The sequence below is a fragment of the Labeo rohita genome, chromosome 3 (assembly GCF_022985175.1).
Source record: "Labeo rohita strain BAU-BD-2019 chromosome 3, IGBB_LRoh.1.0, whole genome shotgun sequence".
Lineage (NCBI taxonomy): Eukaryota > Metazoa > Chordata > Actinopteri > Cypriniformes > Cyprinidae > Labeo > Labeo rohita.
The window spans coordinates 19726863-19749003 of NC_066871.1; the positions used below are offsets into that span (position 1 = coordinate 19726863).

The 22141-nt window shown below is 39.8% G+C and overlaps 4 protein-coding genes across 4 annotated transcripts; all 4 read left to right on the forward strand.

Moving 5' to 3' along the window:
• Positions 1-326: 326 nt before the first annotated feature.
• On the forward strand, positions 327-9328 carry ddx42 (DEAD (Asp-Glu-Ala-Asp) box helicase 42). Its single transcript, XM_051099370.1, has 18 exons — positions 327-456; positions 830-1054; positions 1580-1742; positions 1835-1896; positions 2061-2097; positions 2608-2760; positions 4254-4358; positions 4433-4552; positions 4641-4817; positions 4910-5038; positions 5132-5231; positions 5667-5714; positions 5823-5920; positions 6006-6282; positions 6806-7032; positions 7127-7237; positions 7335-7448; positions 8403-9328. The coding sequence occupies exons 2-18, from the start codon at positions 840-842 to the stop codon at positions 8973-8975; spliced, it is 2709 nt and encodes a 902-aa protein (XP_050955327.1). The 5' UTR covers positions 327-456; positions 830-839; the 3' UTR covers positions 8976-9328.
• Positions 9329-10451: 1123 nt separating this feature from the next.
• On the forward strand, positions 10452-12511 carry LOC127156673 (zona pellucida sperm-binding protein 3-like). The gene is made up of 8 exons (XM_051099660.1): positions 10452-11059; positions 11130-11251; positions 11322-11425; positions 11494-11671; positions 11883-12000; positions 12067-12158; positions 12232-12320; positions 12397-12511. Exons 1-8 carry the CDS (start codon positions 10484-10486, stop codon positions 12462-12464), a joined length of 1347 nt encoding a protein of 448 aa, XP_050955617.1. The 5' UTR covers positions 10452-10483; the 3' UTR covers positions 12465-12511.
• Positions 12512-15332: 2821 nt separating this feature from the next.
• Positions 15333-17143, forward strand: LOC127156702 (zona pellucida sperm-binding protein 3-like). The gene is made up of 8 exons (XM_051099720.1): positions 15333-15825; positions 15900-16021; positions 16108-16211; positions 16275-16452; positions 16519-16636; positions 16704-16792; positions 16858-16946; positions 17018-17143. The coding sequence occupies exons 1-8, from the start codon at positions 15361-15363 to the stop codon at positions 17083-17085; spliced, it is 1233 nt and encodes a 410-aa protein (XP_050955677.1). The 5' UTR covers positions 15333-15360; the 3' UTR covers positions 17086-17143.
• Positions 17144-19837: 2694 nt separating this feature from the next.
• On the forward strand, positions 19838-21789 carry LOC127156686 (zona pellucida sperm-binding protein 3-like). Its single transcript, XM_051099668.1, has 8 exons — positions 19838-20456; positions 20530-20651; positions 20732-20835; positions 20905-21082; positions 21164-21281; positions 21352-21437; positions 21505-21593; positions 21682-21789. The coding sequence occupies exons 1-8, from the start codon at positions 19878-19880 to the stop codon at positions 21747-21749; spliced, it is 1344 nt and encodes a 447-aa protein (XP_050955625.1). The 5' UTR covers positions 19838-19877; the 3' UTR covers positions 21750-21789.
• The last annotated feature ends 352 nt before the right edge of the window (positions 21790-22141 follow it).

The following is a 22141-nucleotide window of genomic DNA, read 5'->3' on the forward strand; positions in this document are numbered from 1 at the left end:
TTTTTTTTTGTAATTTGATGAAAAAAAGTGATATAATACAAAGTATAGTATTATAAATGTATATCTTTTAAAATGTTAAAATATAAAAAACTTTAAAGGATTTACAATGCTGAAGCACATCATCACAGTCTTGTGAAAAGGGTCCATAAGCTGTGTAAGGGATTTAATATTATATAATATTATGACCATCTTTGTAGCATACATTATGCTGACAGTATCATTTACTGAAATATGATTTCACCGGAAAAAAGATGGGGATCTGGCAACTTTGCTTTCTACGCTCTCCACCAAAGGCGTCGCGCAAATTTTACCAAACACAAAACGAGTCCATTGTAAATGACGTAAAACCCAATCTCCGAGAAGTGTGCAAGATAGCCTGAAGTGGTAAATACGTTGTGGATAAATAAGGTGTCCACCCACTTTAGAAGATCGCAATTTTCGAATTATCAGAAACAGGTAAATAAACAGAATGTAGATAAATCCATGTTTTACGCTTTGACGCATGCAATGTGAAAGTAATCGAAGCATAATCCGTATACACACAGTTTTAGGCCTCTCCACGGCCATCAGCGCAGCATTACGAGATCTCTGCTTGCTATTTAACCACAACATATTGAGATATTAAGAGAAATGTTTACAAAGCAAACCCTGAAAATCAATAAGCTATGGCAAACACAGCAAAGCTGCTGCGAAATATTTATAAGCAATGCGATGAGACTAATTGTTATGCTTAAGTAGCGTAATGGGTAAACATTCAAATTCAAATAAGGACTGTTTTAGCTAACATTGAGCAAACCGTTTTAACCCCCTGTCTGATACTGTTTTGCAGTCCAACAACAATGAACTGGAACAAGGGAGGCCCGAGTGGCAAGCGAGGCTTCGGATTCGGGGGGTTTTCTTTAGCAAGTGGGAAGAAAGAGGAACCTCGTCTTCCCCAAAAGGCCCACTCTGCATTTGGAGCTTCAGGACCATCAGGTGGATATGGCAAGAACCAGCAGCTTTCGTCTTTTTACAAAATAGGAACAAAACGAGCCAATTTCGACGAGGAAAATGCGTAAGTACCTAAAATGTCAACTCTTGTGACCCTGGATCATAAAAGCAGTCATAAGGGTCAATTTTTCAAAATAAGCTTTCCACTGATGTATGGTTTGTTAGGATAGGACAATATTTGGTCGAGATAAAACTATTTGAAAATCTGGAATCTGAGGGTGCAAAACATCAAAATATTTGCCTTTAAAGTTGTCCAAATAAAGTTCTTAACTTTAGTTCTTAAGTTTTCATATATTTACAGTAGGAATTTTACAAAATATCTTCATGGAACATAATCTTTACTTAATTTCCTAATGATTTTTGCCATAAAAATAATTTTTAACCTATTTGACTTCCTTTTTTACGTGGAACACAAAAGCTGATGCATTTCAGTCACTTTCATTTATTTGTATTGCTTTGGTTCAGATAATGAAAGTAAAAGCTGCCTAAGAAGACTGCCATTGTAACTCTTTTAAAGGTTAAGTAAATGAGTTTTAGGTGAATGAAAGAGGCTATTACAGTTAAGGCTTGAAATGTTTTTTTCCCATAGTTATTTTGAGGATGATGAAGAGGAGTCTAGCAGTGCAGATCTGCCGTATATACCCGCTGAGAACTCTCCCACAAGAAAGCAGTTCCAGTCCGGTGGAGGAGGAGGAGGAGGAGGCTCAGACAGTGAGGATGACCCTCTTGATGCTTTTATGGCAGAAGTGGAGGTGAGAGATGAGCTCCTGAACTGATCTCTTTGAGAACCGGCAGTGGATGTTGCTGCTGTTTTGCTTAAAGTCTTGCTTTTGACTTCTTTCAGGACCAAGCGGCAAAGGACATGAAGAAACTTGAGGAAAAGGAAAAAGAGAAAAAGCTGGCCAAGTAAGATTCTGATATCATCACAGAAGTTTTTTAATACAGTTCATCCAAATAATATTTATAGCAGAGAAGATGGAAATCGAAGGGGGTTATGGGTAGAATATGGGCTTCCATGGGTGATTGAGCGAGTCGCAGGGAAGTTTTTTTTCTCCGCTTGTTTTTTCCAGGGGTATACGGGATGACATTGAAGAGGAGGATGACCAAGTGAGTGACTCTCTTGACGTTACTACCGCCACCGTATCTTTGCCACAGCAATGACTGTGCCCCACTCCTCTTTCTGTTTTTATTTCATATATTCTTTATATAACTTTGTCAATTTACAAAGCCTTTAAATGTACTTTTGGTGATGGAGTAGGTATCTGTCGTTTGTTTTTAAGGTTTTATATGCAATCTTTAGACTTGTTTTCTCAACCAGTTCAATGGTTCTCGGTTATTATCTATATCTTTACAGGTAGAGTGATTCTTTTGTGACTGAAATATGAGATTTGAGTCTGTGTTGTGTGCTAAAATAGCAGTGATTTTACTGTCATTGACGCCAGCTCAGTGAATGGTTGGTTTCACTATTTAATAATAAAATATTCTGGGTAATTTCTTTAGCGTGACATATTTTATTAGACAAGTTGATTTTTGATGCTGTTCAGGGCAATGTTTATTCAGCAGTAAAGGCCTGCTGCTCTTTGCCTTGATCTAAATCATGCTTTGCGTTCTTTGCAGGAAGCATATTTTCGTTACATGGCGGAAAACCCAACAGCTGGGCTGACCCAAGAGGAAGATGAGGAAGAAGTGGACTATGACAGCGATGGGAACCCCATTGCTCCTACTACCAAAAAGATTATCATGCCACTGCCTCCCATAGACCACTCAGAGGTACTGTTACTGCATCTTCCTACAGTAATGGTTGCATTAACTCCTTTAAATAGAGTGCTGCAGGGATGGCATCATTTTGTAGACCACCCCAGAAGTTTGCAAAATAAAAAGCTAATAGGTTTTTTTCTATTCTCTTATGGGTTATTGCAGAAAATAAGCTCTCTGACCCTTAAAAATGTGACACTTACATGTTTTGTGCATTAAAGGGATAGTTCGCCCAAAAATGAAAATTCTGTCATTAATTACTCACCCTCGTGTCGTTCCAAACCCATAAGACCTTCTGAACACAAAGTAAGAAATTTTTGTTGAAATCTGAAAGCTTTCTGACCCTGCATAGACAAAAATGCAACTGGCACGTCGAAAATATCTTAATTGGTGGTCTGAAGATGAACGAAGGCCTTACGGTTTTGGACGAAATGAGGGTGAGTAATTAATGACAAAATTTTCATTTCTGGGTGAACTAGCCTTTAAAATAATCTTCACAAATGAACATTTTGAAGCTTAAATGCAGTCTGCAAAAGTAAAAAGTTTCCGGCAACCCATTCTTTATTTAAATCTTTCTTGAAAATCTACAGGTTGAAAAGTTTGAGTTAAAGTAGTTTGCAAGAGTGTGACGATAAAACAGTAAGACTATATAAGTGGACTTATAAAGTTATATAAGTGGAAAAAAAAAAAAAATCCTGTGATGCTGTAAAATATTTCCAATAGCTTCTGTAGTTTTGAGCAACCACCTGTTTTAAGACATGAAAACGCTTAAAAATGAACAGTGCTGTATTAGTTGTGTATTTTCTGTTTTAGAATAAAACCTGAAAATATTTTGAGATTATGTTAAAGGTATGGTTCATCCAAAAAAAGAAGTCTGTCACTTAATAATATCAAAGTTAAGATATTTTTGAAATCCGAGAGCTTTCTGACCCTACATAAACAGAAACGCAGCTACCACAACACATACATATGTATTCCTCTGCTTGCAAACAAGGTGCAGAAAATCTGGGTTCTACGTCAGAACATCGCCTCTTGCATCAGCAGGAGCTTTACTAATGTCCTTACTACCTTTCTTGGTCTTGAACCCACGTCAAGTTGCGTTGCTGTCTACGCAGGGTCAGAAAGCTCTCAGATTTCATCAAAAATATCTTAATTTGTGTTCTGAAGATAAATGAAGGTCTTACTGGTTTGAAATGACATGAGGGTGAGTAATTAATGACAGAATTTTCATTAAATATCTTTAGTATCCCTTTAAGAACAGACCTTTTTTTCAGACATTCCATCCGTTAAAAAATACTTACTAATTTCAGGATGAAGGAACCAGAGTTTCCCTAACTTCTGCTAACTTGTTTTCATGTTTTAGGCCTCATTCTTGCAGCTCTCTATTGATGAGCAAAGTACATTGTTTGCTATTCGACTGCTTATGTCAAGAAGATCCTTGTGTATTAAAACAAAATATGTAAGCATGCACAATTCTTGAATACTATGTTTTTACCTCTTTCCTGTAGATTGACTATCCTCCCTTTGAGAAGAACTTCTATATTGAGCATGAGGAACTCAGCAGTCTGACTGAGACCGGAGTGGTGGAACTGAGAAAGAAACTCAACCTGAAGGTCAGTGGCAGCACATATACAAATGATTCTTCTCTTTCTTTCAACCCACGTTAATCCATATTCAAAATAAACAGGTTTCAGGTGCAGCGCCTCCTAAACCAGCCACCAGTTTTGCCCACTTTGGATTTGACGAGCAGCTCATGCACCAGATCCGTAAATCCGAGTACACTCAACCCACACCCATCCAGTGCCAGGTGCGCCGCCAAACCCTCCAACAAATGTACCTTTTTTTGTTTAGGTACTAGTTTGATTTTTCTGTGGTAATGTGTTTTGTTTCACTAGGGTGTTCCGATAGCTCTGGGTGGCAGAGACATGATTGGCATTGCCAAAACTGGCAGTGGAAAGACAGCAGCTTTCATTTGGCCAATGCTGGTGCACATCATGGACCAGAAAGAGCTGGAGCAGGGAGAGGGACCCATTGCTGTGATCGTCTGCCCTACCAGAGAGCTCTGTCAACAGGTCAGACAGAAAGAAAGAAGGGCAGCTCTTTCATGTTAGGAAAAGGTGGAAGGAGTTTTAATTACTTTACAATGCTTATCTCTGTGGTTTAGATCCATTCTGAATGCAAGCGCTTCGGGAAGGTATATGGCCTCCGCTCGGTGGCAGTCTATGGAGGCGGAAGCATGTGGGAACAAGCCAAAGCTCTACAGGAAGGAGCTGAAATTGTTGTCTGCACCCCAGTAAGAACATAATATTTTTTGATACATAACCCAGTTTCTGTTTACTTGTGAGGGTTTTCCTTGGTTGTTCGGTTAAAAGCTCTTCTCACATAGGGTCGCCTGATTGATCATGTGAAGAAGAAGGCTACATCTCTGCAACGAGTGACCTACCTGGTATTTGATGAAGCTGATCGCATGTTCGATATGGGCTTTGGTACGTGTGAAATGTCACTTTCTTTTGTTTTATCTTATTCATGTCCTATTAAAAGTTCAGTCAGCACATTTCCCAACTGATGTTTCATCACCAAAGTATTGAATTAAAGGGATAGTGCATCCAAAAATGAAAAGTATGTCATTAATTACTCACTGTCATGTCATTCCAAACCCGTAAGACCTACATTCATCTTCAGAATGCAAATTAAGATGTTTTTGATGAAATCCGAGAGCTTTCTGACCCTGCATAGACAGCAATGCAACTGACACATTCAAAGGCCAGAAAAGTATCTAGGACATTGATAAAATAGTTATGTGACATCAGTGGTTCCACCGCAATTTCATGAAGCTACAAGAATACTTTTTGTATACTTTAAGGAACATAAGTATGATTGTGATGAACTTGTTTCATTTAAACTTGATCTGTTTTATACAGAATACCAAGTGAGATCCATTGCCAGCCATGTCAGACCTGATCGACAGAGTAAGTCCATCTTGCATTTATATTAATGTGCTGCATCAAAGCATTTCTGCTTTCCAGTCCAGTGCATTTATTGTACTTAAGCTCTTCATGACTTCTGATCTCTCACAGCTCTGTTGTTCAGTGCAACATTTCGGAAAAAAATTGAAAAGCTGGCGCGAGATATTTTGGTCGACCCCATTCGTGTTGTGCAGGGAGACATAGGAGAGGTGCATACTTAATTTCTTATAAAAGTATTTGAAAATGCACACTGTATTTGAAAGTCTACTTACACCTCTTTTCTCATCCTCACAGGCTAATGAAGATGTCACTCAGATAGTGGAGGTGCTGCTGTCTGGGCAGGATAAGTGGGGTTGGCTGACACGCAGGCTGGTTGAGTTCACCTCAGCTGGCTCTGTGCTTGTCTTTGTCACTAAAAAGGCTAACTGTGAGGAGCTGGCTACGAATCTTAATCAGGAAGGTTACAGCCTAGGGCTCTTGCATGGAGACATGGATCAGAGCGAGAGGAACAAAGTCATCGCTGACTTTAAGAAGAAAAATCTGCCTGTATTAGTAGCTACTGATGTTGCTGGTTAGTAGGGTTTATTTTGTCTAGCTGCATCTTCAGGACAAATGAACTATTTATATTTGTGACCCTGGACCACAAAACCAGTCTTAAGTAGCACGGGTATATTTGTAGCAATAGCCAAAAATACATTGTGTGGGTTAAACTTATACATTTTTCTTTTGTGCCAAAAATCATTAGGATATTAAGTGAAGATCATGTTCCATGATGATATTTTGTAGATGTCCCACCGTAAATATATCAAAACTTAAATATTTGATTAGTAATCTGCATTGCCAAGAATTTAATTTGGACAACTTTAAAGGTGATTTTCTTAATATTTAGTTTTTTCTGCACCTTCAGATTCCAGATTTTCAAATAGTTGCATCTAAAGCCAAATATTATCCCATCCTAACAAACCATACATGATGGATAAATGATGATGTATAAATGTGGTTTTGTGGTCACATTTGTCATTACTTGTTGCTTTTATTATAAATAAATCCTTTTTTGCATTAATTAATTAATTAATTTCTCCTCCACTTTTCAGCTCGTGGGTTGGATATTCCATCTATCCGTACGGTTGTGAACTATGATGTAGCACGAGACATTGACACACATACACATCGAATTGGTAGAACAGGTCGTGCAGGAGAGAAGGGTGTAGCTTACACTCTGCTCACCACTAAAGACACTTCATTCGCTGGTGACCTGGTTCGAAACTTAGAGGGAGCCAATCAGAGTGTTTCAAAGGACCTGATGGACCTGGCAATGCAGGTAAAACAATTACATAAATACAATAAACATTTCTCATAGTGCAAGATGTTTCACAGACTTTTTCATTAACTTTTCATTTAATGTTTTTTTCTAGAATCCCTGGTTCAGGAAATCCCGCTTCAAGGGAGGGAAAGGAAAGAAGCTAAATATTGGAGGTGGAGGCCTGGGTTACAGAGAGAGACCAGGCCTTGGATCGGAATCCACAGTTAGTTTGTCTCTTGCTTTATTTATTTATTATTTTAAAAAATTATAATTTTATTATAAAATTGTAATGTTATCACTAACAATTTTCTTTATTACAGGAGCGCAGTAGTAGTAGTAGTAGTGGTGGTGCTGCTCTTGGTAACTATGAAGCCTACAAACCCTCAGCTGGAGCCATGGGAGACCGTATGTCTGCCTTGAAGCAAGCATTTCAGGTAAAAAAAAAAAAAAAAAAAAAAAAAAGAATTAAATTTTCCTGATAATTTACTCACCCCCATGTCATCCAAGATGTTCATGTCTGTCTTCAGTCGAAAAGAAATGAAGGTTTTTGAGGAAAACATTCCAGGATTTTTCTCCAGATAGTGGACTTCAGTGGGGATCAATGGGTTGAACGTCCAAATTCCAGTTTCAGTGCAGCTTCGATCTCCAGTTTCAACTCACATGATCCCAGCTGAGGAATAAGGGTCTTATCTAGTGAAATGATTGGTCATTTCCTAAAAAAGAATGTAAACACTGTATACTTTTTAACCACAAATGCTCAACTTGTACTAGATTGACCTCATACATTATGTAATCAAGAAGGTTTTACAAAGCGAACATGCAAAGAAAGTCGGCCCTTTACAAAAAGGTAAAACAAGGATGTTTTGAGATGAAATGAGATGGACTTTTCAAACCGGAGTACACAGATGAAGAACTAACGACACGTGAACTTTCAAACTTAATTACGTAATATGTGAAGTTGCAGACACGCATCGCAGAGCATTTGTGGTTAAAAAGTATATAAAAGTTTCGGGTTTTTTTTTTTTTTTTTTTTTAGAAAATGACTGACCGTTTCAGCTAGATAAGACCCTTATTCCCTTATTTCTTGGCTGGGATTGTGTAGAGCCCTTTGAAGCTGCATTGAAATTGCAATTTTGAAAAAGAAAAATCCTGGAATGTTTCCCTCAAAAACCATAATTTGTTTTTGACTGAAGAAAGACATGAACATCTTGGATGACATGGGGGTGAGTAAATTATCAGGACATTTAAATTTAGGAGTGAACTTATCTTTCAACAACATCTTTCACTGAGTTTTTGTTTGCCTACCTCTCTGAAGTTCTTCACCAAAGATATACAGTTGTATGTACCAGTTTATGGATTTTATTTAACATGCTCTTGCTTTCCCTCAGGCTCAGTATAAAAACCACTTTGTGGCAGCGTCTGGTGTTCCTCCTAAACTCACCACAAAGTCCAGCAGCTCCTCTGGGTGGACCAGTGCGGGAAGTCTAAGTTCTTTGCCTTCAGGAGCACCAGAGGGGCCTGACAGAACCCACCTATCCTTCTCGCCATCGTCCTCTTCCTCATTTAACTCCATGCCGCCGCCTCCTGCCCTCAGCTCGGGTACCAAAATGAGCGGCTTCAGCAGCGCAGGCTCCCTGAGCTCAGTTTCAGACTCTTACTCTAGCTCTTCTTCAAAAGAGGGGTCCCGTAGCGATAGGAATGCTGACGACAGGGGTCGTCATGGAGATAGTCATTATCATCGTCATGGCGACAGGCATAGTGGCGGAGACCGCGATCGCTACGGGGAAAGAGACCGGCATAGTGACAGAGATCGTCATAGCGATAGCCGGAACGGTGAAGGGAGCCATAGGGACAGAGAGGGACGGTCAGAAAGAGATGGGGGGGACAGGTCAGGGACTCATAAAGACAGCTTTGCAGTTCCCGATCCCCCCAAACGTAAGAAAAGCAGATGGGACAATTAAAGTGTACAGGATAGAACCAGACAACTGTTCTTAGATCAGAACACACAGCTGACCCAGTCTCCCCAGCAGTCTTTACCTGTGTGCTTGTCTTTTTGTCCATATGTCAGATGAAGCTGTATTAAGACTCAACCACCCTTGTCATTTACCAGAAATAAATACATCCAATGCAGGCTGTTTCAGCCATTTAGAACTGTGAATTGGCAAGATTAATAAAATGCACCTTGAGCCTATGTGTTGTGTTGAAGTAGGCAAACACATTGTTTCTTTCTGAAGAAACAAATAGGATGAGAAATATTGACTCTGGCTGATTTCAAAAGATTTCAAAACCTCTGTTAATAAATAGTTGAATACTTTTTTTTATTACTGTGTGTTGCTTCACAAACTCTTTGTGAACTATATATTTTCTTGAAGACTTTCTTTAAGATTTTCAAGTGTTTTAATGTGTGCTGTTGTGTTTCAAATACCACCATTTTTTAAGTTCTTAATGTCCATTAATGAGCTTAACTTTGGCTCATACCTGTTAATATTTTGAATTCAAATGTTTTTTAGTCCTTTATTCGGATTGTTTTTCTGTGCTACCCAGCATATAGTATAATTCAAGTTGAAGGAATGAAATCTATCGTAATTCCACACACATTGGTCAGCCTAGTCATAACACATTTGGAATAGGAGGAAACATATCAGTGAGTAAAATCTATGTACTATTTTATGATCTTGCATTTGCTCCATTTCCATCTCTTGTGAAGATTGATGTGCTGATGTGAGGCACATTGTGTCACAATCTAAACCTGACTGTAGAAACATCATAATCTTTATTATTTTGGATACTCTAGTGTATAATTCTGTCTGTGGTCATGTTTCTGAATTATGAATAAAAAAGGAGGACCCAAAAAGGCTTAGAGGTTTGTTGTGTTTCAGAAAACTGTCATTTGTCATTTGGTTTAACTCAGGGGTGTCCAAACTTGGTCCAGGAAGGCCACTGTCCTGCAGAGTTCAGCTCCAACTGGCCTTGACACACCTATCTGGACGTTTCTTGTACGTCTAGTACAGGGGTGTCCAAACTTGGTCCTGGAAGGCTAACGTCCTGCAGAGTTCAGCTCCAATCCCAATTAGACCTGAACCACCCAATCAAGCTGTTTAAATTATGTCATATATTTAAACGGGGCATTTTGCTTTATTCATATTTATTATGAATGCCTTAAATAATGAACTTCAACAACATATGGGCAGATCCCTTAAGCACAGCTGATGACGCTTGAGTGATCAAGTATGTTCCAACATTCATCCTTTGATTCCTCCATCCTTGTGTCCTTCCCTCGGATCCTGAGGGGGTATTCGGTGTAATAAGGACTCAATGACTTTCACCTGTGACATATTGCTTGAGTAAATTAGCAGGTCCAGAGAACAATTAGGCTTGTCATGGGAGAGGTGGAACCATGCTGATTTTCAGCTGTATAAATATCGATGGTAGAACCCTAGTGCATCATTGAACTGCAAGCTTAACAACAATGGTGTTCTGGCAAGTTGGATTGGTGGTTCTTTTTGTGCTGGGATTCTCTGAAGCACAATGGAGAGCCAGAGCAACAAACGGTTGGACTCCAAGGGCCCCTAAGTCACTGTTGCAAATTTCGCAGACTGACTCAGGGATGTCTCCAATTTCCCAGAGATATGGCCTTGGTAGTGCTGCACTTGCTCCACAAAGATTTCCTGCTCCGTTTCCTGCCCAAACACCAGCCAGGAGTGACTTTGGAATGGCTTCTCAAGATCTCTTTGGTGTGCAGTCAAAAGAGCTGATGATGGGTCCAGTTGCAAAACTGACATGGAGCTTTCCAAGCCTGCCAGAAGAACCCCAGCAGCCAGATGTTCCTTTTGAGTTGCATCATCCTGTCCCTGCCAACAGTGTGGCGGCTCAGTGTGCTGAGAACTCTGTATATGTGGAGGTGATGGCAGACTTCTTTGGGACTGGGAAGCCACTGAAGTCCTCTGCTTTTACACTTGGAGGCTGTGCTGCAACTGGAGAAGACCCTTCTGTTCAAGTGCTCATCTTTGAGTCTGAACTGCAAGGATGTGGTAGTGTAGTAACGGTGAGGTTCCGCTCCTCCATTTATGCTTCAGAATGGTTTCTGTGATTTAACATGCCTGTACTCCCTTTAGGTGACTGAAGAAGAGCTTGTCTATTCGTTCAACCTTCTCTACACCCCACAAGAGGCTTCTTATGGTGTTCCTATTGTTCGAAGTAGTGGTGCAGTGGTTGGTATCGAGTGTCACTATTCAAGGTGAGGGCGGAATTCAAGTTCTCGATCTACTAAAGCCACCATAACATCTAACTATTTAACTCCTCTGCAGACTGCATAATGTGAGCAGTGACACCTTGATGCCTGCTTGGATCCCATATGCTGCTACTAAAGTTGCAGAGGAGGTCTTTTTCTTATCCCTGAAGCTTGTGACTGGTTGGTATAACAAGTGCTCCTGTAACACTCCAGTGGTTCAGAACTTGTACTAAAAGCTGTCTTTGCAGATGACTGGAGATTCGAGAGGCCTTCGAACCAGTACTTCCTGGGTGATATGCTCAATCTTGAAGCATCGGTGCTTTCGTACAGCCATGTTCCTGTCCGTGTGTTTGTGGATAGCTGCGTGGCTACAGCAGTCCCTGATGTAACGTCTGTCCCCAGATACTCCTTTATTGAGAACAGTGGGTAAGTGGTGAACCTCATGTGTCCTACCCTTTAGTCTAGAACAAGGCTGGGTAACAGTCCTGGAGGGCTACTGTCCTGCAGAGTTCAGCTACAACCTCAAAGACACCTGAACAAGCTGATCCAGATCACTGGCAGGTGTTTGATTGGGGCTGTAGGGCAGTGGCTCTGCTCTGCAAGTGCTGCAACGTGTCTAACTGGCTTCCTTTCCCAGGTGCCTGGTTGATGCCAAGCTCACAGGTGCCAGGTCTCACTTCATGCCCCGAACTCAAGATGATAAGCTGCAGTTTCAGCTAGAAGCGTTCAGGTTCCAGCAAGCAGACAGTGGACTGGTATGTGACCAGTTGTGCAACACTTTGTATGAGATTACCATGGTCTACAAATAACTTTCTTTGCAGATCTACATCACATGCACTTTGAAGGTGGCTGCAGCAACTAGTCCTACTCCAATAAGTCCTGAACAGAAAGCTTGTTCGTTCTCTGCTAATGGGTATGTTGCTCTCCTAAATGAGTGTAGAGGTGACTATGGGATTGCTTTAACTTAAGGGCTTCTTTCTTGTCAGTTGGGTGTCTGCAGATGGTTCTGACCAGGTGTGTGCCTGCTGTGACACCACATGTACTATAAGAAGTGGAAGTGATCCGCTGGTTAAAGGTTTGGAATTCTTTTTAAAAGTGCATTTGAATATTGTCTTGCCCTGCTCTTCTCACTTCCTGTTTTTGTTTCCCAGATCTGCGGTGGGAGAAAACTTCTGTTGGGCCCATCAATGTTAAGGAATATGGCTATGGCCAGAAATAACAATGCCTTGTGACTTCTGTTGACTTAATAAAAAAAATTGGTCTTAATGGGTTTTGTGACTTGTCATAACTCTTTTGAAAGTCTATAATTGTTGTGGATCCCCTTTTTTTTTTTTTTTTTTTTTTTTTTTTTTTTTTTTTTTTTAAAAGGTTTGCTACTTTGATATGAGCCACAAACTTCCTGTAACTTAACCACAATTCCTATAACCTAGCAATTTGGTTAACAGACATATGGAGTCATTGACTACTTGTACACTGACTAAATGACACTAGAATCCTTGCTTCAGTGCAGACACTGGGGTGGGACTGTTATGACTGACACCTAAGGCTGTTTCAATGGTAACCATAACATTTGTTGCTTACTGGCTTCATTTGGACTCTACTAAATAACTAGTGGACATTGAGTACTGCATCTGTGTATGGTGGCAACTGATCTTCCATTTGAGATGTCTTTGGTGCTGTACAAAACAGCACCTGGAAAGTGTTGTACATGCACTTCCTCTTATGTCTTGCTTTACTGGCTGTCATCAAATGCAGACCAAAGTTACTGGGTACTATTGTGAGTCTACCATGTAAGACTAAGCTGACAAGCCTTAACTAGATTAGCTGAATTGATGTACTTTGAGTGTTAAAGACATGTTTTATCAGTTTAAGGTTATGCTTACAAGGTACTAAGTTAACATTGCGCACTTTAAGAGTCAAGCTGTTTTCTAATTTTTTTTTTTTTTTTTATAGACTTTCTAGGTGTAAGGTAATTGGTATATATAGTAGTAACTTTGAAGTTAATCAAAGTTGTCCTAAGACAAGACTGGGTATTGTTTTGGTTTTAGGACAACTTTGATTAAAGGCTTTGATCCTCCTCAAATATTGACTATTATATTACATTCAGAAATTTTTGAATCCTATAAATCTTCCACTTTTTTGGTATTTTTATAAAACCGTGTCCAAAGATTGTTGCACCATTTAATGCTGTCTTGTGCAGGGTTGTTTTTGTGTTCAGAGATTTATATGTAATGGAGGCCAGCTAGCAAGAGCTATGCAGGTAAACCTTACTCCTCTGATCTCAAAACATGCACTAGTAGCAATTTTTGCTAGAGGCTGCGGTCTTCAGCTTCCTTGTTAGCGTGCCTGCTTCCCACGCTACACCAGTTCAAATCCCACTTGGAGCAGGTTTTATAGAACCAGATGGGTTACTTATACATAACTTTGATTAATGCAAGGATGGCTGCTAAATCAATTTATTCACTTGACAGCAGCTGATTTCAATTCTTAATCCATTCTAAACCCCTTCTTGCCATGTTATTTTCTGCAGATAAATATACAGTGCACTCCACAAATATTGGCACCCTTGGTAAATATGAGCAAAGGCAGCTGTGGAAATAAATCTGCATTGTTTATCCTTTTGATCTTTCATTCAAAAAATTCACAAAATTATAACCTTTCATTTAAGTAAAACAATGGGAATTGGGGGGAAAATCTCATTATGAAATACATTTTTTCTCTAGTTCACCTTGGTCACAATTATTGGCACCCCTAAAAATTCAGAGTAAAATATCTCCTAAATATATTTCCATTCATATTTAAATTTTTTAGCACACCAGGGTGGAGCTAGAAGCATGAAACTGTCCAGCCATAACTTCCTGTTGCACAGGATTTTAAATATGAGGAACACAAAGGCCAAATTCGCTTAACTGTCCATTACAAGTAAAGTAAAACCAAAGAACATTGTTCTGATGTGCAGAAAAAGATTGCTGAGCTTCACAAAATAGAAAGTGGCTGTAAGAAAAAAGCTAAAGCAAAAATCCCTATTTCCACCATCAGGAAAATAATTAAGAAGTTCCACTCAACTAAAGATATTACAAATCTGCCTAGAAGAGGACGTGTGTCTATATCGTCTGTATCTACAGCTTGAGAATTGCAGAGATTAGTTGAGTCCTGGGGCCAGAAAGCCTAAAAAAAACTACTTCTCCCTACTTCACCACATGTTGTTTAGGAGGGTTTCAAAAGAAATCCTGCTCACTCATCCAAAAACAAACTCCAGCATATTTAGTTGTCAGATACGACTAGAACTTCAAATGGACCTGGCTTCTATGGTCAGATGAAACTAAAAAAAAGGGCTTTTTGGCAGCAAACGCTCAAGATGGGTTTGGTGCAAATGAGGACAAAAAGTACCCCATGTCCACATTTAAATAACCTGCTAGATTTTTAATGTTCTGGGCCTGTTTTTCTGCCAGAGATCCTGGACATCTTGTTTAGATACATGGCATCATGGATTCTATCAAATACTAAGAGATAAAAAAAATTGAAACCTTACTGCCACTGTTAAGATATGTTTAGATACTCCATCAGGACAATGATCCAAAACAAACACAAAAATGTGTCATTGAGAACAAAATGAAGATTCTGCCATGGTCGTCCCAGTTCCCTGACCTAAAACCTTTAGAAAATGAGTGGGGTGAACTTAAGAGGAGAAGCACCAACATGGAGTTGGGAATCTGAAGGATCTGGAGAGATTCTGTATGAGGGAATGGTCTCTGATCTCTTGTTAGGTGTTCTCCAAACTCAAAAGGGATTGTAGGAGAACATTCAGAGCTGTTACCTTGGGAAAAGGACTTTACAATAATTGGGTGCCAACAACTGTGGCCAATGTGAACTAGAGAAAAATATTTATTTCATAATATATATAAGTATAACATACATTTATATAATATATAATATGGAGCCTCCTCAGCAGTATATTTGCTTCATTGGACACACCCAGCTTAAGTCGTGGAGTACTCCACTAATTAACTGATGAGTTAATTCAGCTGGGCTACCTCCAAAATGAGGAAGACAATGAAAGTAAATCCTCTATAAAAAGAAGAAAAAAACTATTCACTGTGTTGGTGATTTGAAAAATGGCAATGGGGTTGAAACAAGCTGTATTTGGGCTATTTTTGGCTTTTGTTGTTGGTTTATCTGAAGCACAATGGCAAGGTAGATCAATGCAAAGCTTTCTTGTCCAGACCCCAGCCAGGAGTGACTTTGCAAGGCCTTCTCAAGATCTATTTGGTGTTCAGTCAAAAGAGCTGATGATGGGTCCAGTGGCAAAACTGACATGGAGCTTTCCAAGACTACCAGAAGAACCACAACAACCAGATATTCCTTTTGAGTTGCGTCATCCTGTCCCTGCCAACAGTGTGGCGGCTCAGTGTGGGGAGACTTCAATATATGTGGAGGTGATGAAAGACTTCTTTGGGACTGGACAACCGCTGATGCCCTCTGCTTTTACCCTGGGAGGTTGTGCTGCCACTGGAGAGGATCCTTCTGTGCAAGTGCTCATCTTTGAGTCTGAACTGCATGGATGTGGAAGCACACCAAAGGTGATGTTATGGTGTTTTGTTTGTTTTATTCTTGTAGATTTCTGTGAACAACACTTACACTGTTAACCCTTTAGGTGACTGAAAATGAGCTTATCTATACGTTCTCCTTAATCTACACTCCACAAGAGGCTTCATATGCTGGTCCTATTATCCGGAGCAGTGGTGCAGTGGTTCAAATCGAGTGTCACTATTCAAGGTAAGGGCTAAATTCAGAGTTGCTAGGTATCCTAATTGTTCCGTTCACTAGGTGTGGTGACTGCCTCATTTCCCCCAACCTCACAGAGTACATGATGTGAGCAGCGATACCTTAATGCCCACTTGGATACCATATGCCTCCACTAAAGTTGCAGAGGAACTTTTGGTCTTCTCCCTCAAGCTCATGACCGGTTTGTAAAATGCAACTTGGTGCCATCATTGTGTGAACCTCAACTAATAGAATCTCTCAACAGATGACTGGAGCTTTGAAAGGCCTTCTAATCAGTACTACTTGGGTGAATTCATCAACTTTGAAGCCTCCGTAAGGACATACAACCATGTTCCTTTCCGTGTGTTTGTGGATGGCTGTGTGGCTACTACAGTCCCTGATGTCAGTGCTGTCCCCAGATACTCCTTCATTGAGAACAATGGGTAAGAAGTGCTTTTGTGTACTTTTCCTCAACAATGTGGAAGAGGTCTAACTGGATTCTACTTTAGGTGTATGGTTGATGCCAAAATCACAGGCTCCAGTTCTCGCTTCATGACCCGGACTCAAAGTGATAAGCTGCAGTTTCAGCTGGAGGCTTTTAGGTTCCAGCAAGTAGACAGTGGACTGGTATGTGACAGTTGTGCGACACTTTGTATGGTATGCTGCCGTAGTGTGCTAACAACCGTCTTTGTAGATCTACATCACATGCGTTGTGAAGGCGGCTACAGCAGATACTCCTACTCCAAGTCCTGAACAGAAAGCTTGTTCGTTTTCTGCTAATGGGTATGTTAACCAAGACTCAAGATGTTGGTGCAAATAAGGCTGTGCAAGTAATGTTTGTTTGGCAGGTGGGTATCTGCAGATGAATCTGACCAGGTTTGTAGCTGCTGCGACACAACCTGTAGCATCAGGAGTGGAAGTGATCCATTTCTTAAAGGTATAACCTTAATCCCCCAGTTTGTCCCTTTCATTACGTAGAAGGCGTTCTCACAACTTTTTGTTTTTCAGATCTACGGTGGGAGAGAGCCTCTGTTGGGCCTATCAATATTAAGGAATATGGCTATGGCCAAAATTAACTGAATAGCTTTGTGCTTCTGTGAAATTGAGAATAAAGTTTTTAAAATGTTCCTATGACTACTTGTTTAACCCCACTCTTTTGGCTCTCTAGGTTGAGGAATTATTTTTGTTTTTGAAAATGTGTAAACACTGTGCTGCTTCTGTGCCCATTTAACACTGCACACATTAATGGTGTAGAACAGTAGTAGCTGTGTTTCCATTACCCTTCAAATTGCACAAACTGAACTAAATTTGCCTAATGGTAACGAGTCAATTTTGCAAAAACTCCCATATATTGCAAGAGTTTTACACTCACAAGAGGTGGTTTTTCAGGCCATTCAAAAAAGGAATGTTGCAAAACTGCAATGGAGAATTTTGTGTACAGGTCACCTGACATATGTAAGTCACATGATCATTCTTCAATGTGCTATAACCTCCAAAAAAAAACCCTTTATACGTGGCCGTTCTCAAGTGTAAAGGGGCTTTCCTTACAATTAATGCTTGGATAACCCACTGCACAAGTCTGCGGTGCCACAGGCCCCTCTAGAGTCTAGTCAATGCTTGTTTACACCAGCTACACCGTGGCATGTTTCAGAAGCAGTTTTCCAAGCTGTTTCACTGAAGACCCACACATGCGCTTAAGTTTTAATTTAATAAAAAAAAAAAAAGCTAGTGCGGAGGCTGCAATACATGTAAACCTAAATTACAAACAAATATTGATAAATGGGCTTCGGTGCATTTTCAGTCCTGAAGTTTATGCATTGTTCACATGCAAAAAAAAAAGCCTTTGGTGCTGAAACTTTTAACTAGGTGTGTTTCCATTACAAATTGGTGCAAAACTTTTTAAATATCTTATACATGTAGACAAATTACCTGATACTTCCATTAACCAATGTTACACAACTAAAACACAATTTTCTCTTCTCGCTGCAAGGATGTTGATAGTTTTAAGTAGCAATATGCCGTAGTTAACATTGAAGTGAATCAAAAAAGTTCATCAAAAGGCGCGTTTCCATTACAGATTTGCGCAAAACTTTGGCGATTTATTTATATAAATGTCGATAAAGTATTGCGAAATGACAATGTTTCCATTAACTAATGTTATGCGACTAAAACGTAACTTGTTCCTCTCGCGATAAGTCATGGCAACAGATTTTGGTGCCATTTATAGTATACACAGTCTAAGCATTAATATCAGAAAAAGCCCCTTATACTTGAGAACGGCTACGTATGAAGTATTTCTTGGAGTTTATAGTACATTGAAGAATGATCATATGAATTTTTACATGTGGCATGTGACCTGTAAATGCGAAAAAGCTGTTTCCGTTGCAGTTTTGTGAAATATTCCTTTTTCGATTTGCATTTTTTGCAATATATGGGAGTTTTTGCAAAATTGGCGTGTTTGCATTAGACGTATTTTCAATTCGCAATTTAAATTTGCGCATCTTGAAGGTTAATGGAAACGCAGCCAAGTTGTCTTAGGACAAGAATGGGTATCGTTTTGATTTTAGGACAACTTTAATGAAAGGTTTCAATCCACTTGAAATGTTGACTACTATATATATATATATATAGCAAAGACTATAGAATACTGAAGACATGTCACTTGTATGCAGTAGTCAACATGTGAAGTGAATCAAAACCTTTCAAAGTTGTCCTGAAACATAAAACAATACCCGTTCTTGTATTAGGACAACTTTTATGAACTTTTTTTTTGGTCCACTTCCAATGTTGACTAATGTAGTTGCAAAAGATGCAATGCTCATTATGGCGGTGAAGCCCTGCCTTCTTAATGAAAGAGCCAATCGTTGATTAGTAAAGTCAACGTGTCACTGCAACTGCTGTCAAAAGTCCCGGTTGCTATAAAAACAGTCAGCGTTCTGAGACATGCGCTCAGTACTGCGCATGCACACTGACTGATCTAGCCTGAAAAATAAGCTTTTTTTTAAACACTATTGGAGCATAAGGAAGTATATTTATTAGGCAGTTCTTGTCAGATTTCATTAGTGTTTTAAAAAATGAAATTTAATCGTAAACTTGGTGAACAGTTCTGGAGAATTTGATGTTTCCCCATTCAAAGAGATTCAAAGATGGCTGCTGAGTGAAATGACTTGCCTTAAAGAGACTTTGATATATAGTGACTGTATATAGTGCATATTGCTCTATAATTGACCCTTCGCAAAGACTTTGCAATAAATTTGTAAACATGGTCTTCTATGTAATTTACTTATGACATAACATGTCATCGGCTTACAATTTCTGACATATTCATGTGTTTTGCATCAACACTGAGCATTTGTATAGTGATGCATAAATACTTTTATAGAAAATTACATCCAGTGATTGTTTTTTTTTCTTAATGGTAACATGAATAATTTATTACATTTAGAAACATATGGCAAACTTTTAGCGAGATATTGAATACTTTTTTGTATTTCAGTATGTTCAATATTTATTTTAGTATGTTCAGTATTTCAATATTATAAATATCAGTTTATTATTTTGAGTGTTCATTAAATAAATGAAACTGCACAATAATAAATCAGTCTGTAACATTTCTTTAGGCAAGTTGAGTTGATGGCTATGATTGTATTAATCAAAGTTGTTATAAATGTCATTTAAAAACACACATTTTCCTTTGACTTTCCAACTGACGATGACTCAATGATTTTCACCTGTGACAGGATGTGTAATTTAACAAGTCCAGGGAGTGATTATGCTTGATGCTAAAGAGGTGGAGCCAAGCCTATCTAACTACTATACATAAAGGACAACTCAAAGACCAGCCTTAAGGATCTGAAGGTTTCTGACAATGGGGTTGAGGCAAATCGTTTTTGGATTAGTGTTTGTTCTGGCATTTGACTTGTCTGCACCACAATGGCGAGGAAGGTCAACACATAATCAGTACCCAGATACATTTAAGCCTTGGTCATTAGCACAAGCTCCTCAACAGATTGAATCCAGGATCCCTCAGGTTCCCCAGAGATATGACCCCAGCAGCACTGGATTTGCAGCACAAGGGTTTGGTGGCCAGACACCAGCTAGGAGTGACTTTGCAAGGCCTTCTCAAGATCTTTTTGGTGTTCAGTCAAAAGAGCTGATGATGGGTCCAGTAGCAAAACTGACATGGAGCTTTCCAAGACTACCAGAAGAACCACAACAACCAGATATTCCTTTTGAGTTGCGTCATCCTGTCCCTGCCAACAGTGTAGCAGCTCAGTGTGGGGAGACTTCAATATATGTGGAGGTGATGGAAGACTTCTTTGGAACTGGACAACCGCTGATGCCCTCTGCTTTTTCACTGGGAGGCTGTTCTGCAACTGGAGAGGATCCTTCTTCTCAAGTGCTCATCTTTGAGTCTGAACTGCATGGATGTGGCAGCACATCATGGGTAATGTTTGATTGCAAAATTGCTTGTTTTCTAAAGTCACTGTGAATAATGTTCCTCTAACTCTTCTGTTTAGATGACGGAGGATGAACTCGTCTACACGTTCTCCCTCATCTACACCCCGCAACAGGCTTCATATAGTGGTCCTATTATCAGGAGCAGTGGTGCGGTAGTTGGTATTGAGTGTCATTATGCAAGGTAAGGGCTAAATCCATTCAGGATTACTGGATGTGCTAATACATGCACTGTAAAAATGTATGTCTCTAACTCTTCTGTAGAGTGCATAATGTGAGCAGCGACGCCTTAATGCCCGCTTGGATCCCATATGCCGCTACTATAGTTGCGGAGGAACTCCTGCTCTTCTCCCTCAGGCTCATGACTGGTTAGTATAACAAGTGCTTTCATAACCCTCCAGTGCTTGTGAACCTTGTCTTAAAGTGTTCTCTTGCAGATGATTGGAGATTTGAGCAACCTTCTAACCAGTACTACCTGGGAGATTTCATTAATATTGAGGCTTCCGTGAGGTCGTACAACCACGTTCCTCTTCGTGTGTTTGTGGACAGCTGTGTGGCTACTTCAGTCCCTGATACAAATGCTATCCCCAGATATGCCTTCATTGAGAATAATGGGTAAGATGAGGTCCTTTGAGTACCGTTCGTGCGTGGCGTCTCATAGGATCTGATGGTTTTTAATCGCCCCACACATTCTAGGTGCCTAGTTGATGCCAAGCTCACAGGCTCCGGCTCTCAATTCATGCCCCGCACACAAATTGACAAGCTGCAGTTTCAGCTGGAGGCATTCAGATTCCAACAAGAGATTAGTGGATTTGTATGTATCTGGATTAGCTGTTCCTGTGCATGTTTGCAAGAAGTATACAAGTAAACTTTTCTCTTTGTAGGTCTACATCACTTGTGTTCTCAAGGTAGCTGCAGCATCAGCCCCTACTAATATTGAGCAGAAAGCTTGCTCCTTTTCTGCTAACCGGTATGTTGCTATTGAATTGAATTACCCCATTACTGTGGGAGAATCTAATGCTTGGTTTGTTGAACAGGTGGGTGTCTGCCGACGAGGATGATCAGGTGTGCAGCTGTTGTGATGCAACCTGTGGCATCAGGAGCGGAAGTGATCAGCTTCTTAAAGGCATGTGACTTTTAAACTTACAAAGGGGAGTGTGTAGGTTGTAAGGTCCTATACTTTGTAGTGTTTTCACTATATTTCTCTCTTGCAGATCTGCGGTGGGACAGGGCCTCTGTTGGCCCCATCAGAGTCAAGGACTATGCTTTTGGTCCAATGTAACTTCACTGCACAATGGCGAAATAAAATCCTCTTAATCATACTGTTTTTGCATTTCTGGTTTATCTACAAGTCTGCTGGAGGCTAAATTTTCAGGGATGGTGACTAATTCCTACAAACTTGTCACCTTGTAAAATGTGTATGATTTTTCACAAACCGTATGAATGTGTACAAGTGAGGCCATACAAATGCCACCTTGTTGAACGTATGATCTGCTGTGAGATTGGGTTGGCCATCCTGCAGACTTTGCTCCAAAGTCGGAGTAGGTTTAGAGAATCCTGGTGTAGTGAATATTAGGGTGTGAAGACCCTATTGGAATTACTTGGCTAAATGGTTCAATAGGACCACTTATAAAATGTTAATGGCAACAGGAAATATCCTGTTTATACAAACTT

Bases quoted from the DNA above. Each gene is read 5' to 3' on its own strand.
- ddx42 (XM_051099370.1), top strand. From the start codon at position 840: ATGAACTGGAACAAGGGAGGCCCGAGTGGCAAGCGAGGCTTCGGATTC. The intron at 4,359-4,432 runs GTCAGTGGCAGC...CAAAATAAACAG, and splicing joins GAAAGAAACTCAACCTGAAG to GTTTCAGGTGCAGCGCCTCC. The intron at 4,818-4,909 runs GTCAGACAGAAA...TCTGTGGTTTAG, and splicing joins CCAGAGAGCTCTGTCAACAG to ATCCATTCTGAATGCAAGCG.
- LOC127156673 (XM_051099660.1), top strand. From the start codon at position 10,484: ATGGTGTTCTGGCAAGTTGGATTGGTGGTTCTTTTTGTGCTGGGATTC. The intron at 11,252-11,321 runs GTGAGGGCGGAA...ACTCCTCTGCAG, and splicing joins ATCGAGTGTCACTATTCAAG to ACTGCATAATGTGAGCAGTG. The intron at 12,321-12,396 runs GTTTGGAATTCT...TTTGTTTCCCAG, and splicing joins AAGTGATCCGCTGGTTAAAG to ATCTGCGGTGGGAGAAAACT.
- LOC127156702 (XM_051099720.1), top strand. From the start codon at position 15,361: ATGGCAATGGGGTTGAAACAAGCTGTATTTGGGCTATTTTTGGCTTTT. The intron at 15,826-15,899 runs GTGATGTTATGG...TTAACCCTTTAG, and splicing joins GATGTGGAAGCACACCAAAG to GTGACTGAAAATGAGCTTAT. The intron at 16,793-16,857 runs GTATGTTAACCA...TTTGTTTGGCAG, and splicing joins TGTTCGTTTTCTGCTAATGG to GTGGGTATCTGCAGATGAAT.
- LOC127156686 (XM_051099668.1), top strand. From the start codon at position 19,878: ATGGGGTTGAGGCAAATCGTTTTTGGATTAGTGTTTGTTCTGGCATTT. The intron at 20,652-20,731 runs GTAAGGGCTAAA...ACTCTTCTGTAG, and splicing joins ATTGAGTGTCATTATGCAAG to AGTGCATAATGTGAGCAGCG. The intron at 21,438-21,504 runs GTATGTTGCTAT...TTTGTTGAACAG, and splicing joins TGCTCCTTTTCTGCTAACCG to GTGGGTGTCTGCCGACGAGG.